General features: G+C 34.7%; 1 protein-coding gene across 1 annotated transcript in view; it reads right to left on the reverse strand.

The window, feature by feature from the left end:
* Window positions 1-17,975, reverse strand: part of LOC135210214 (uncharacterized) — a 462,528-nt gene that overhangs the window by 72,674 nt on the left and 371,879 nt on the right. The window contains exons 35-37 of the mRNA XM_064243050.1: window positions 11,501-12,138; window positions 8,421-8,447; window positions 4,848-5,042 (exon numbers count right to left, since the gene is read on the reverse strand). Coding sequence (XP_064099120.1) covers window positions 4,848-5,042; window positions 8,421-8,447; window positions 11,501-12,138 — 860 coding nt within the window. The remainder of the gene's footprint in view (window positions 1-4,847; window positions 5,043-8,420; window positions 8,448-11,500; window positions 12,139-17,975) is intronic.

Genomic DNA, 17,975 nt, shown 5'->3' on the forward strand with positions numbered 1-17,975 from the left:
ATGACTTTTATACAGTATAATGTATAAACAGTATATACATATATAACATACATGTATATTATATATATATATATATATATATATATATATATCTATATATATATATATATATATCTATATATATACATAATATACACTATATATATTACTGACTGCTTGAAAAAATTAAATGGCTGTACATGATTTATGTAGCTACAGTTTTCTCTTTTTAATTGCTTCCTCATTCCAAGGATATAGGCTGTCGTTACTTGTTTTTGCATCAGCTATAATAATTTGAATGATTAACTTGAAAACTCATGGTTGCAAATTGCCTTGATGCAATTAAAAATGACTATCAGTTCTAACTTCTAAAGGCACCTAAAGAATTGACTAACGATCTATTCTCTCAGAAAATATTATTCATTTCAGCTAGCTTCCATGAGACATCCATTACAGTAAAAAAAAATTTTGGTTTGATATCTGCAAAACACTTTTTTTTCTCTCTAGAATATTACATGTACAGTATGTACTTTATTTGTAAAAATAAAAACTGGTTCAACTTAGTTAGAATACATGAAAAATAATTTGTGTCTAGAGGCAATAAATGAAAAAATGTTACACTACTTATAAATACAAACCTTCTGAAAGAGGTGTCAGAATTACATACATCTACATTACTAAACACAAAAATACTAAGGCTAGAATCAACATACTTAAAGCTGATAGTAGATATATATATAAATATAAATATATATATATATATATGGTAAATATGAACTGTATTTACAAAAAAAGGAAAAAAAATGACAACTCAGTCACTGACATATCTTTTTCAGTGCTACAGACTCCATCAGCTTGGAGCTTATACTGGGTATATCTATGTTGTATATAATCTAAAAAGTAATATATTGACTTAACTTTGAATATTACTTGTATTGTTTGCAATTTATTCTTCAGAAACATTTTCTAAGAAGCTTCTCAGATATCCAGACCAAAATACCAGTACATTTACAAAGAAGAATAAGTAGTACTATATATATTTCCCACAAACTAAAAAGAAATTCAAAATTATAATCACTCTACAAAAAATTGCTTTAAATTTACCCAGAATCAGTCTGTTAAATTTACAACTGGTAATCTACAATGCAGTAGACAATCTAAGTAAGTTTTTTAAACTGCCAGGTAGGGGTCCAACCCAAGAAAAAACTGAAAAGCAGCAAAAAGATATAATTTCCCCTCAACTGTCCTTCCATTAAAACTGGTCTAATTTTTAAATACATACTTCATGCTGGTTAGGAAACAAGAAATTTAAGTTTGGTAACATTTTGACATGCAAACTCACATTTAACCCTCTTACGCCGACTGGACGTATTTTACGTCGACATTTTTTGTCTCCCGTGTGCCGATTGGACGTATTTTACATCTACTTACAAAAGTTTTTTTTTAAAATTCGCGGAAAAATACTTATAGGCCTACCAGCCTAAAACTTTTGAATCACGCGCCTTTGGGGATGCTGGGAGTTCACGGATCAAGGTGTTGTTTTGTTTACAATCGTTACGCAGGCGCGCAGGCGCGCAAGCGCGAATTTCTTTCTTGCCGCACTAAAAAGTATCTGTGACACATCTCGGAAATTATTTTGTCACTTTGACATAATTTTTGTACCATTGTGAATTAGCCGTTACATGAAGTATTATATATGAAAATGTGCGCATTTTTATGTAGAATACAACAATAAAATACTCATGATTGTAGCTTTTATCAATTTTGAGATATTTTTATATAAATAACGATAAGTGCCAGAATTTCAACCTTTGGTCAACTTTGACTCTACCGAAATGGTCGAAAAACCCAATTGTAAGCTAAAACTCTTATATTTTAGTAATATTCAATCATTTTACCTTAATTTTGCAACTAATTGGAAGTCTCTAGCACAATATTTCGATTTATGGTGAATTTATGAAAAAACTTTTTTACGTCCGCGCGGTAACTCTTCCGAAAAAAATCATACATGCGATTGTGGTAATGTTTGCACCATTTTAAAATTAGCCGTTATATAAAGTTTTATATATGGAAATGTGCGCAATTTCATGCACAATATAACTAAAAACAACCCATGGTTGTAGCTTTTATCAGTTTTGAGATATTTTCATATAAATAACGATAATTGCCATAATTTCAACCTTCGGTCAACTTTGACTCTACCGAAATGGTAAAAAAACGCAATTGTAAGCTAAAACGCTTATATTCTAGTAATATTCAAGCATTTACCTTCATTTTGCAACAAATTGGAAGTCTCTAGCACAATATTTCGACTTATGGTGAATTTATGAAAAAAGATAAAATTTTCTTTACGTCCACGCGGTAACTCTTCCGAAAAAATCATACGTGCGATTGTGGTAATGTTTGCACCATTTTAAATTAGCCGTTACATAAAGTTTTATGTATGAAAATGTGCGAAATTTCATGTAGAATACAACAAAAATAATTGAAGGTTGTAGCTTTTCTCATTTTTTAAATATTTGCATATAAATCACGATAAATAGAAAGAAAACCACGTTCGGTCAACTTTGACTCTACTGAAATGGTCGAAAAACGCAATTGTAAGCTAAAACTCTTACAGTCTAGTAATATTTAGTCATTTATCTTCATCTTGAAACAAATTCGAAGTCTCTAGCAAAATATTTAGATTTATGGTGAATTTAAAAAAAATCTTTCCTTCCCTCCACTCGCGGATTCTCCGCCACAAATCTCCGAAATGCGTACGTACCATTCTCGGAATATTTGCTCCATTTCATATTAGGCATTTCATAGAGTTTTATATATGAAAATGTGCGCAATTTCATGTAGAATAAAACGAAAAATATTTGAAGGTTGTAGCTTTTCCTATTTCCGAAATAATTGCATATAAAAAATATATATATAAAAAAATTCGACATTCAGTCAACTTTAACTCGTCAGATATGGTCGAAAACTGCAATTGTAAGCTAATACTCTTACAGTATAGTAATAGTCAATCATTTGTCTTCATTTTGAAAGAAATTGGAAGTCTCTAGGACAATATTTAGATTTATGGTGAATTTTTGAAAAAAATATTTGTTTACGTCCGCGCGTTACGAATTCATGCATTATTTTGTGATAATATATTCTCTGTGTTGCTTTTATTGTTTTACAATGTGTTATATACCAAAATGGTTGCAATTTAGTGTACATTACAACGAAAAAAAAAGTAACTTGTTACCTTCAACCGTTTTGCGCACAGCGCGATTTTAATACAATTATATATGAAATTTCGTTTTTGCGCTATCATATTTATATATGATAATGATAATTTTTTTCATTTCTGATGGTTGCATACTAAACTTCAGCCAATGACAAAAAAGGAGCCAGCCAAAAATGAACTCTTAATCTTGAAAACTAAGCGCGCTGTGATTTTTTGAAAAAAAATTTTTTTTCCGCTTCCGCGCTCACTCTGAAACACCTCCGGCACACGGGAGACAATTTTTTTTTTTACCGCTTCGGCGTAAGAGGGTTAATTTTGAATTTTAGTGTTTTCTTTCTAAAGTTCAGTACCAATACCTTAACTAGCTCAGAAGCATTAATAACAGATCTAGGAGTGACCCCGAGACAGACTCATACAAATGGACCATCCTACTACATCAAATGCCCTTGATCAAATCTTTATACCACTGTCCTAAAAATGCAGTTTATCTTAATTACCCTATAAGCCATGGAAATAACAACTAAACTAGTGTTCAACAAAACATAAAGAAACATAATAAACAAACTGCCATTTCCATAATACAAGAAGCTTCATAGATGCTATTGGTATGATAATTGTATATATTCACTTGTAATGGCCTGATCTGGATCGCAGAAAAGCTCCAGCAATGTTTCATCAGTAACTATTAAAAGTCTCTACTCCCCAGGGGATATCTACTTTAAGAAGCTGCTCAACTACAGGATTTGGTTGTCCTTACTTGAAACTTGAAACAAAAATAATGTGACAAACTGATGGAGTGACCCACATTGGTGACCAAACTATTTCAAAATATAAAACAAAAGTTCCAAACAATGTGAATGGAAAGTAACATTTTCACAAAACAGGAGTTGGGTTTATGATTATCTAAAACACTCAATTTTCACTTAAATGATACTATATTTGATAAATACCACTAGGGTGTTTGAACAACAAATTTATGTACTGCTCATGCTAATATTTACACGTACCCTTAAACTTGTACACTATACATTAGCAAAGATCTGAAAATAGTGATACGTAATTTATTTCATTAAGAAATTTGCTATTCATATGTAAAATATCACCAACCTAATAAAACATAGGACCATACCAGATATGATAAAGAGGGAATTTAATCTATATCCTGATTATGAACTGTTAATACAAAATAATTCTGTAAATCAATTTTCCAGCACCTCAGCTCTATCACACTGACAACTTTTAACTTTGACATCTTTCACAAGTGTCTTAAAACCCAACTCTGTTAGCTGAAAATGCATTAAAAAAATTCCAAGTCTATGGAACAACATATGACTGCATATAATAAAAAGTGATATGCATATCCTAGTTATTGACAACAAACTTGAAACCTGAATATTGTAATAAAAAAATGATAAAAGTTTGTCTATACATGTATGGCTTATCATAAAATATAAATTTGTGTCTATAATGCTTATCATAAAATATTATAAATCTAAGATATTCTTTTGGTAAATTTAGGAAATAAAGTAATTTAATGCACAAGAAAATTATACAACAGAAAACAAAAGCCGAATAAAAAAAATTAATCAATACTTTTCCCTAATTCATAATGTAAACAATGGGAATAACTGAATATCCCTGTCCATACCTCTGAGTCAACATTTGGAGAGAGTTCCTGAGGGTCATAATCATACATCGCAATCATCTTGCGTACCGGCATGTTTGCGTAAATGTCACCCCATCTATCAGCTTGGTGACCTCTTCGTCCAACTGAGCCATCTCTTCTCCTCCTCCCTGTATCAGATTCTTTCAAAAGCTCTTGTGCAACACGATCATCATCAACCTGAAGAAAAGAGTCAGTGGGTAAAAACTGCTGTTTGAAAGTCCCAATTAGCAAAACATTTCATGTGCTAAAGATATAAAAGACAAATATGGTCAACTAAATTAAAACCAAGTACTACAAACATGGCTTGTAATTCTATGTTATGTACAAACAGGACCAACTGATTTCAGCTGAATGTTTGAAATATCACTAATAATCTCCAATTTTGACTTATTTACTGCAGAACAGGACTACTGAACCATATTCACAAACTTCCTAGGTCACTAAGTGTGATGTTTAAGGCAAATTAACATAGATTTTTTATTCAACACATCTAGGATAACACATACGTACACAACCATTCCCTAGAAGGTGAGAGGCTATCTTGTGTGTTGAGACTTTGTCAACTCTGAGTTTTAGGGTCAATGCAGATTCACATTCAGTACATCAATTCAAGCAAGCATCTGTTACCTTGCAGTTGTTACTGGTGATATACATCTATAGCTAAAGGCATTAAATTTCAAGCAGTACATGTGCAAAGATGTTTACAACTGTAAATTCACAATCTCCATGGCAACATCAGAATTTTTCCATGATTATGTAAGTGCCAGTTATAACTCTGATAACATATACTGTAGTCATTATCTGAAGCCAAATAATGAATATTAAACTTACCAAAACAAAACACAGTCCTAAGGAACATGAAATTCTATTAAAAGAAATGAGACTACATATGTCTTCATCTAACTTGAACACTTGAGGTGTATGGAGGAAAAGACATTTTCTTGGATTTGTAATATGCAGAATGCCAGGGTTCATTTAGGTAACTTCAAAAGTTGGAATAAGGCAACATCTGACCCACAGCACTGATTTTACTGCAAAAGGTGACACAAAAAACCAAATAAGATTATGGCTGATGATGCATGTGGGAAAAATGAAATGCGTAGGTTTTAAACTTCAACACATTTTCCTTCCAGACATCCCTTAATCAAAATTTGTTGGTTTTATTTCTCTGGGTCCTCATTAAAATAAAAGTTCCACTAAGTGGTAGTGAAACTGGCTCTGAGATGGTGGGAATGATAGGTTATACGGCAACATCATTCTTGAGCAACTAAGAGGTCGCTGTGATGCTTACACGAAGTAAGGATGATGAACCCACAACTGTAGAGAGGGAACTGACTACACCTCAGGTGGCTTATAGATGGTATGTAGAAAGGGAACTGACTTCACCTGGGGTGGCTTATAGATGGTAAAGTCCAGACTGAGCAAGAGAAGAGGTTGGAAAGATAAACACAAACATCAGAACAAAGGGGGCTACCAACAATTTGACAAGTGAACGGTGCACTAGCTATGAAGACAGAACTGATTCAAGATTGAGATGTAGAAATTTCAAAGAGCTGGAGAAGTTAATGCTTTCCAAACTTTACAGCTGACTTCTTAACAGTCACAAATTTACCTTCACATCAGTTACAGGACAATGAAGGCCTCACAAACTTCTTGGAGAAGAGTGGAGGGGTGCCCATGTAACAATTCCTCAAGTGTCATCCAGAACAGTGACTTCATTCAGATTCCTTTTAAATATTGCATCTTCAGTTGAAAAGTTGGTAATATGGGAACTGAGAAAAGGATGGTATTTTTGTCATAAAAAAGCTTTGTCAGCCTCCATAACCTATCCAGAGTGTGTGTTTACCGATCTTCTTTTGTCTTTAAGGCAAGAGCAAAGCAACTGGAAGCACTTGAAAACCACAAGACTACAAGTGTAGGCATATATGATTTGAAAGGTTGTGATGGATCAAAACTATTTGTGTACCATCTTCCCTTGAATATGACTCAGAAATAGTGTGTAAATGTTAAATTTAGGTTCTGTAACCCCTCAAGTTATGAAAAAGTATCATAATTCATGTGTTGCTACAAACAAAGTTGGCATAAAAAGGAGTTGTAAGATGGGGCAAAACCCCTCTTCATTATTATCAAAATATGTTCATAATGGATCTTAAGTTTATTTATACAACAAATATAGTTTCTCATAGGATCCAGAGCAAAACTGTGATGTTAAATGAATGAGCAGAGTTTCATTATACTTCTGTGGCAAACCACATGTAAAACTAGTCACTTACTAAATCATCATAGTATTTAATTTCACTCTACACGTCTATGATTTGTAAATCAAAGTTTACTCTTAAAAATACTGTATTTTGTACAATTTCTGTAGAAAACTACGTGCGTATAGTATACTCTTTTAGAATGGTACTGTAGCTTCACGATATTTATTAGCACTGTACATCAAAAGTTTTACAATACTTGAAATTTGGAATACACTGAGCAGTTTCCAACTAACACAACTTGATAAAAAATGAAATAGTTATTCTTAGCAAGCATATCCATAGTTTTATATATAAGGAAATACTTAACACATGACCTCCAGTCCTACATAAAATTGTATCTTGGAATAATGGATCTTCTTATACACATTGGGGTCATGCCTCACTTTTGTAAATATCTCCAACAGTGTCAACAGTGTTCCAGTGGGCTGGATTGTATCCAGTTTCCAGGCATTCCACAAAATAGAGGAACATCCAAACTTGATGCCCCACGGCCCAAAATATGATGTCTCAATGCCCTACAACACTAAGTCTAGAAAATGTAAATAACAAAATTTTTTTTTTTCCAAATTCAAGGTCTGAAACACCAAGGTCATAGTAACATGGACCATGAACACAAAGACATCAAATTGGCAAGACTTAAGTGGTGCTTTTACAACTAGTAAATATTTTTAAAAATTTATGCATTTAAATTAGGGATTTAGTTTCAGTGGTTTTTGTAAATTAAAAATCAGACAGCATAACAAAGATACCATAACCCCTAACAACACGAAAAAGGTTTACAGCACTGCCATGCTTTCATTTGAAGGAGCAATTTCTGTGGGACTGAAAAATAAAAGTTCTGATGAGAATTGATACAATTTGAAAAAGAGGGATTAACTCAATTTACATATATCTTTAACAGTGGCAGAATTACTTCTTATGACTCCAGTGCACTATTAAAACTTGTAATTGATTTATGATTCTGCACTGATGAACTTATGGCAGTGTGTTGAGGGAGGGTTTAGCATATTAAGGGAAAGGGGAATAAAAATGCAAGCTATCAGTGTCGGATATCTTTGTAAACTGTGCAATTTCGTTACTTTAGAATCTCGTACTCAAGTGCTACTATGAATATGATTCAACTTGCAGGGTAATTTGAAATCTCAAGAGCAGGCAAGCGCCAGATACTGGATTTCTTACATATACCAATGAACTTTCATGCTGATACAGTACATAATAAGATTTAATGTCAAAATGTTACTGTGCACACTGTCTTCTCGACTAATTCTGATGTGGCATAATGATCGAATCTTACCCCGTTACCCAGCATTGTGCACGATGGCTGGAAAGTAAAGGTCAAACTGAAATATGTTGCAGAAAACAGCAGCCAATTAAGAATCAATCTTGCAAATCTCTTTGGGAGGTATGAATTTTAATGAAGGTTCTAGAGACAGTTATGATGGTTTAAAACAGAAGACTACTGAGCAAGAAAACACTGTACTACTATGGCTGAAGAGTATTACTAAACAATGGTATTCAGAGGACATGTAACACTCAACTGGATGTTACTGCATGGTCCTAGGATTTATGATGGAGAAATACAAAACATTGTTTTGACACTGTAATTCCTTTTTTGACAGATAAGAGATGACTACAAACTACATCACCAGCGCAATACCAGAGATGAATTCCTAACCAATTGTCTACACAGCATTAAATACCATAATGATGTAAAAAATAGGCTCTTGCAATATCTTTTTAAGTACAGAAGCACATAACAATACATCAGAAGAATCATTGACCATTTTCTGTAAGCACTTCACCACACAGTATGGAGGTAACTTTCACTGCCTTTGGATCAAAGGTAGAACTGGTATGGTACAAATTTTATTTCCTGTTTTGAACTCAGAATGAAGTGATGATTTACTTTTCTATAGATATACATTGATAATTTTAAAGATTATCATTTTATCTTTGCAGTATACTATAATATACGTACAAGTCTCATCTCAATTAAGAAATGACTTTATACACAAATACCCTTCCACTTTGCAAATAGAATGTGACAGAAAGCCAAGGAATTAACAGACAGAAATGGTTCATGATGCTGCCAAGCAAGCAAGAATGTTCAAATTTTGAAACCAGAAAGTTGTGGATTTCTAATTTTTGAATCTCATTTGCCTAAATAGTATTTCAATATAAAGGTTTTGTAGTTGTTTAAAAAGATGGAGGAGTGGACTGTGGCATTAGAGGACTAAAAATCCATATAAATAAAATCTAGCTCATGGCTGTAGGAGAGGGATCAACAAAAAGTGGTCTTGACATATATAAAAGAAAATTAGGTTTAAACCTTAGCTACATAAAACTACAGCAGGACAATGGGAGTAAAATTCTATGTTTGCAAGGTAAGTGAATTTTACCTTATCTGGGACTATACTCTGTTTTTTTCCATCTGTCCATCCGCCTGTGGCGTTTTCGCATGGTAACACTGCATCCCGGGCTTTAAATAGTTATGCTATGTGTAAGTTTTAGGTAAATAAAAGGATATCTGGGTGTACATTTGCAACTGAAAAGTGTTTTAATAAATTACTGTATGCTAATTACACCGTTAATATTCGAAATAGGATATTATTATTGTTGTTGAATGTAAGCTGAATGTAACTATCTAAAGTCCGGGATGCAGTGTTACCATACGCATACACCACAGCCGGATGGACAGATGGAGAAAAACAGAGTATAGTTACTCACAACATTAAGATAGGCACTGAAATCACTCTTCACTTGGAATATGTTATTGTAAAAATAAACTTAAGTTTCATCTATTAGTATGTTGAATGACAACAATGAACACTAATCAGTTTCCAAATTTGATACTCTAATAATTTGCTGTGTCACTAAACAGTCTACCGTTCCCCTGAAATGGTAGTTATCAAAAATTATGTCACCAACATTACCAGTACAGTATCTAAATTTATCCTACATATAAGCATTAAATTTCTATTGTAATTCTATAAAAGACATGTAACTATTGAAAGTAATATACTAGTCCTTCCTTCAGTGAAGAATTCCCTTCCGGTGGTAAGAGATTTACCCCCCCTCACTGGTGTATGACATTGTACTATAATGTGCAATACCAAGCAGTATCAATCATAAAAAAAGAAGTTTGTACTTTGTATGAACACATTCAAATTTATAGTAAATAACCATTTCTGTGACTGAAAAACCAAGATTGTATTCAGCATTTTTTGCTGCGGCACTGGTTTAACTCCAACACAGTACTGGAGATTGCTTGTAAGGTTTTTGCTTGTTCCAAGCAATAATGAATACTGTACACACCACAAGACTAAATGGGTAAAACCTTCTTACAACTCCTAATAATGCTGATTTGAACTTTTACAAAAATTCTAAAATGACAATGTTGTCATTCTAAAATGTTGTCATTCTAAAATGACAATATGTCACAAGGATTTACTACAACTAGTTATAACTAGTTGTAGTAAATCCTTGTGACATATTAACAACAAACTTGAGTTGATGAATGATGAATCATCTACATTTAAATTCATGATAAGTAAATATTGGGATTGGAAGGAAAAAGGATAATATAAATCAGGGGAGAATAATTTCAAACCTTCACAGTCAACAAATACATCTACCCTGTATAGCTCAATAAAAATTACTTTCTTACCATACTCAAAACTTAAAAACTCTGGGTGTATATTAACACAACAATAAACTGTCACTGATGATAAATTGCTAGGTCTATGACGCATGCAATACTCTACTAGTAGTACTAACGAATTGTATTTAAGTGTCTATCACTTCAATGACAACTTTACCACACCTAAATTTAGTGGTGACGTCCAATACAAAATGTTACTCATGCATTAGGAACACCACAGGGAACATTGTTCACTGACACTAAAGACGAAAAACAGAAGTATGTATGGTATACTTAATTTTTATCTACAATTACCTTTGTTCTTTTTTCTGGCTTGTGAAAATATTGTCAATTGCATTTTGCATAGTACCATGTAAATTTTATGCTGCAATTAACTGTAGTAAGATAATTATGAAACTTTGAACATAAACAATACAGTACCATGTTTACATTATAAAGAAAGTAACCAAGTGATGCATGATTAAAGTAAATTAAAGTATAGTTATGAGAATGCACAGAATAAAGTCAATAAAATTACTTATTCATATTTTATGAATACGTATCCAAATACAGTATGACATATTGTGATTTTATTAAGCTTTGTACAACAGCCATAGAGTGAAAATTATCAAGGATATGTAAAAGACTCAATAAAAACATTACTTGAATCATGCAAAGTAAACCAAAGGACTAAGTCATGAAAACTACAGAGCAAGAATAAGGGCAGCACCAACCTGTACTTCTGACACCATGTTGCACGGGACGTAACCCCGAAGGCCACCAGCTTCCCCCCAGTAGAAGCCATCCGGATCCTTGTCCCCATAGACCTTGATGAGTTGCCCTTCACGAAAGGGAAGTTCCTCCTCGCAGGCCTCAGGGTTTGGACTCATCGTAGATGGGTCATAATCAAACAGCGCTACAAATATTCTAGTATGTTGGTCCATAGGGCCCCCGACGCCCCCGCCACCTCTGCCTCGTCCTTCCCTTCCTCCAGGGTAATCGCGCCCATAGTCCCGGTGCCTACCATCTGGATCATACCTATCCCTCATGTCCCTGGGGTCTCTGGGATCCCTTGGGTTGTGTGGTTCTCTCATGTGGGGATCTCTCCTATCTCTTGGGAGGTCTCTGGGATCACGCCCATCACGGTAATGAGGATCCCGAGGATCTCTGCCATCCCTCATGTCCCTTGGTTCTCGACCCATGGGTCTGCATTGATGGGGCGGTGGTGGAGGACGTCCACGCTCCATGTGAGATCGTGGAGCAGGAGCCCTTGGGTCGAATCGTCCACGCCCACCAGGGCCATGTTCGTAATCTTCTTCGCTAAAGACCTCCGCTGACGTGAGACCATCACTAGCTGAGTCTTTGGTTATTTCTGTAGAAAATGGTTGACTGAATAATGAAAACATAGTATTTAACACACAAAGTCAGGTCATATAAGTTTGCCACATTACGTAGTAGAAAATCAAGACATGGTAAAATATGATACTCTATAAACCTGTGACGATGCAGATTAATACTCGATATCATGCAGCAGGTACAATGGACTAATGTTACTTGTTACTTTCAACCCAAGGGGATCCTTCAGAAATGGAATGTGTGTTCTGCAGCCAACAGATAAAATCATGATTTAGTGTTTGTGGGGCAGCTGTATTCAATGCACAGATTCTAAATATAAATGTGCCACAAAATATCATTATAAAGAGGATGTCTAAAGTTATCTGAGACACAAGTACAAGCATTTCCAAATGGCAATGAGCACAACTCTACTCAGTTAGTGCTATGAACATGACTCTTCGAGGAACTAGGTTAGTACCAAATCTTCGGAAAAAATCATGTACATACAGATTCAATAATTAGCTTTATTCTAATATACAGCACACCAATATTTAAAATATAAGGAACTTGGTGTTAATATGTACTGTCAATCGACAGAAATTCTTTTAAAAACTCTTACTACTATTATTACTAACAAGTGATCTGGATACTTCTAGTATCATACTTACATCCAATTAATTTAAAATTATGGCATGAGGATACTTGCTCAGAGAAAAATTAGCAAGAAAATGACTGCTTCTGAAAATCCAACGGGAACAAGAAACAAAAAGCCTAGTTTGATAGTACTGGTAACCACATGTAGCACTGTCATGAAACCTATCATGATATCTGGGAAAATTTAAGAGAATGTTTGTACTTATTGGTGTTACCTCTTTAAACTCAGAAAAATGAGGGACCTAATCATGTAAGTTTTAAAAAAAACAGTGAGAGAGAGGAACCCTCAGCCAATCTTGGGACTGTGGTGGGAGGGGGGCCTTGGAAATATGTCAAAATTCAGGGGCTTAACACGAGGCTGGCTGACGATAGCTCATCCTATGTTCAAGGGAAGGGTGGGGCTTTGAAATATATCTCATATCAGGAGCTTAACACAAGGGTGACAAGGAATGCTTTAATACTAATATGGGTGTAATGAAATAATATCAAAGATTGGTTTTCCCTAAAGGGACATATTAATGACATTTCTAAACTGAATGAGATGCTGTGACATATAGACACCAAACCACTGTACTTCCTGACATTCATTCATACTCATAATACAGTATGTGTTGTATATAATGAAATGCACTTTGATTTTGTTTATAAACTACAATAATTTCCAGTCAGGATGTAAATACTAAACTGGTGAATGGAACTTTTATATGTATGAGAAATTACAAGTTAGCTACATAAAAAAATACTATGAACACAATTAATCTCCCATAAGGTAAGATTTAGCACAATTTATCTGTTCTGAAAACTATATCTCTAAGAGCTTTATTAAAACTACTTAGCTATCATTTACACTACAAAGAAATGGGTGTTCTTCAGTATATAAGACAATAAATCCTTAATGGATTCTACCAAACTAATGGATAGGGACAATCTAGACATAGACACCAGTCCTAGGTAATGTGAGCGCTAAGAATCTCCTGGTTTATACTAAGGACAAACTGAAAAAACAAAACTGGAATGGAAGATCCCTGAATCAGACTTGAAAGATGGACTAAGATATTGACCATATGAGAATCAAGGTGCAAAGGAATGGGATAAGTAGCTTTGGATCCATAGGGGTAATGTGAATTTCCATTCAGACACATCAGATGGAATTAGGAGACACAAATCAATGATCTTAACACAAGTCATTATCTTAACAACACATATTGTTACATCACAAAACAAGGACAAAATATCAAATAAGTGCTACTGTATCCTTGCTATTTCAGCAAAGATCTTGTGCCATTAGAGTACCAAGGGCCTTGGAATCAAGGGAGTTCATTTGAAACCACACCTCAAAAATGACTAACCCTATGAAAATAACTTTAAAATTATTTTAGAAATGTTTACCAATTGGATTTACGTGTACAAACAATAGCCAAAAACTCATTCATGCATGTTAAAACTAAACTGAATTGAAATTCTTCTGTTCAAGTTATATCATTCCAGATTAAAAAACATTAGTTACATGACTACTGTAGTTGTGGTATTTTATTGTTGTTAATGAGGTACTGACTCCTATTATATAGTATTACATTGTAAGCCTGATTTATTGAAAAATTACACAACACAAGATTTTCCAAGTTTTCACACAGCGTTGATAATTACAATAAAACCAGGTTTCAAGAAACCTTTGAGATTTGCCAGCAAGAACTGATTATCTAGGGGAAATGTACTTTGCAGGCTTGTTCTTTTAACAGTCTTATTTAAGAACTAATGATATAACAACAATATTATTCAATGCATTTTTTATTTATTACACTAGTTAAAATCTTCTATTAGGCGGACTTTAGTGAATATCAGATAAATTAGATGAAAAATTCTTTTGTTTTAATTCATAAAATTATCTAGAAACTAAGTTGTTTAGACAGATGAAAACCCAGATAACAAAAGTTGTATCACAATCCTAAAAACATTATAATTGTCTTAAAACTCATTTGCTAAACAAATGATTAAACTGCAGTTATTTGTGCTACAGAATAGTACCTGTGCATTCATTAATAGATTTTAATGTCATCCTTCACGTACAATAATAACCTTCCATTGCAATTTCATAAACATCAATAAAAGCTCTGACATTATACTCATAACAAAGTTCACATGTACATTTGACCTTTTCCAGGGGAATTATACACCTAAATGAAGTACGTACTTCAAATTGCAAAAAAAATTGTAAGTTCTGGCAAGACTTGCTTTCTGAGCAAGTAAACATTTATTAAAATAACTACCAAAACCATCCAAAACACAATTTAATACAATTAAATCCTCTTATGAGATGAGGTACTTAACTAAATTAAAAAATGAGTATGTAATTAAATAAAATGAATAGCAGTAAAAAGGGGACAATATACAAGATTGAAAAGTTAAGACTTAGGGAAGAGATATAACAAACAAGATGGCGGGTCTACTATAAACTATATGAAAATGAAATTTTTATAATAAAATGAAGTTTAGTATATAGTACTTACCAATTAATTACACTAGCCATTAGCTTCAAACTATCACAGCAGCTTAAATTCAAAATCTGTACTAGCACTTCAGTTGCTTCAGTGTAGAAGACTAGTCTCACCCACTAACAGGAATACTTGGAACGATTTAGCAGACAACCTCATTTTGTCTGTACCCTTATGTCCATGTGAAGTTAACTATATATAAAAATTGATTTTATTTAAAAAATGTCGTTTTTATATATGTAACCAAGTATACAGTAATTACATAGATGAATCCCACATTGACAGGAGGTGGGATACGTGAACATATTCTACTCCAAATCATTAAGACATGCAATGAATTTAAAATAAAAAAGTTGCTAGCACTGAAGGCAATGCTTGTCATTCCTTATCAGTTCAGAGAGCTACTGCAGAAGAATATTGCCTTTGCTTGGTGCTCATCTTGACCTCTAGTGGTTTGGAGTGCCTCTACTCAAGAGGGATCTTTGCAGCAAAGGAATACTCTGATGGCTAACAAAGCATCAGTATAAGTCCATCCACTGGGAAAGTTGGGTGTCCCAGGTGAAAGGATAGTAGGAGAAAATCCTATGATTCCTTCCACAATACAATGGCGATCGCAGGGTACTGTAATATATTAAAACTATTTTAACTCAATTAAAATTCATGAAAAGTGAAGACTGATTAAGCATCCAGAGGGTCGACTGCAAGACAGAAAGGAGGGGACATCTGGTACCTGAAAGCAAATGTGGAAGAAGCTGTTTCTAATATCCTTAGCTTTATTTAGATGTAGTCAAAATGCTCTCCTAAATCTGAGTGTGGTCTCAGAAATAAGATCCATTAGGATGAAGGACAATGCACTCTTACAGGGCGAAATGAATCCATGCCACAACATTGTAGATTACTGATGGACCTCTGCTCTACTGAACCTGCTCTGGTAGTTCCTGAAAACTCCAACTGGATAGAGAGCTCTCTATTCTTCCCCAGACTAAGGATGAGGGGAAAGCTGGTGCCAGATAATCGGGGGCCGGCGGCAGGCACTGGGTGCTCTGGGCTGGTGCCACACTGTAGATGGTGCCAGGTGAGCTAGATGCTCAGGAGCTGGCAGGGTTGTCCTAGGTGCTCTTAGCAAGAGCTGGCACCAGGCTGTAGCTGGTGCCAGGCAAGCTAGAAGTCAGTCAAAGATAGAGCTTGGGAGCTAGCGGGCACTCCTGGGTGCCAGGCTGTAGTTGGCGCCAGACGAGCTGGATCCCTAGTGAGCTAAATGCTTGGGAGCTGGCAGGTGCTCCTAGGCTCTCGGAGCTTGACTGGGCCAAGCGAGCTGGAAGCTGGTGGACATGTGGACATTCCTGGGTGCCCAAATCCCTGTTCTCAGCTGTCATGAATGTCTCCTCTTTAAGTTCTTAAGGGAGAAAGAATGGGACCAGGTCTTGGAAGGGTCCTCATTCAAGGCTAAAATTCCAAGGGTAAATTAGCAAACCACATTAGTACTGAGTCTGTAGCTTGATAATCCTTAATGATTGAATATGAGAGATTCAAGATCTCCTCAGTAAGAGAGGCATTCTGCAATTTGGGTCACAAATGTCTCAAAAGAGGAAATGAGGAGTCTGAGATGCCAGCTACAGAAATCGTTCACAGTCTGATCGACATGTCTAAAAGACTGACGTCTGCATTTAGTCATAGCCCTTGTAGTACATCTTGAAGAAAACCTTATGTTCTGATAAGCCTCCGAGCAGTGTAAAGTTCACCCGGGTAAGAGCGAGCTACCCTCAATGGTATCTCTCTTAAGTGAGGTTGACTGAGAGACACGGGTTGAGTAAGGAGTCTTGGAGAGTCCACCAGCAACTGTGGCAGGTACAGAAATCATTATTTCATGGGTCAGAATGGAACTATGAGGGTCATTGTAAAGTGATGAAGCTGAAAATTGTTCAGTACTTCTTTAACTATGCTGAAGGGCAGAAAGACGTAGGGGTTTAAGATGGGCAGAATTTGAAGGATGGTGTCTGTTGCCCATGCTAAAGGGACTAAGACTGGAAAACACAAGAGAGGAAGATGCGGGTTCCTAAAGATGGCAAACAGGTCCAAAGTTGGCCTGCCCATTGAATCTACAGAAACTATGCCAGTAAATATGCCCAGAAATTTACAATATAATCAAATGAATAGAAATGTGCTCTCTCTTGATTTATATGTTGCCTAAAATTTGCAAGAAAAAAATTATGGCTTATTTTGTAATAATTATGAAACTATTACAGTTAGAAAACTAATTTTTGCCATAAAACTATTTCTTCATATAAGAAACATGCTCTCTCTAGATATATAATACACATTCTCCGGATTCGCGGACTCACACATTTGTGGATTTCTCTCTGGAAAGTTTCCCCGCATTGTTTGTGGATATTTTGCCTATTTGCAATATTTTTCTATGAGAAATATCCACAAATTCTTAGTTTTTTTTATCAATTTCATCATAAAATGCACTTTTTGTGATAAAACTATTAAAAAAAACCAGGTATAAAAATTTTGAGTGGGTTTTTCTTAAGTTTTAACTACCAAAACAGGAGGTTTTAAGCATTATTATAGGGGTTCCAACTATTCGCGGGTTCTAACTATTCACATGGGGGGGGGGGGATCTGGTATGCATCCCTGCAAATACAGGGACCACTGTATATATATATATATACAGTGGACCCCCCGTATTCGCGTTCTCCAGATTCGCAGACTCACACATTCGCGG

Source organism: Macrobrachium nipponense, chromosome 39, assembly GCF_015104395.2.
Source record: "Macrobrachium nipponense isolate FS-2020 chromosome 39, ASM1510439v2, whole genome shotgun sequence".
In the NCBI taxonomy this organism is placed as follows: domain Eukaryota; kingdom Metazoa; phylum Arthropoda; class Malacostraca; order Decapoda; family Palaemonidae; genus Macrobrachium; species Macrobrachium nipponense.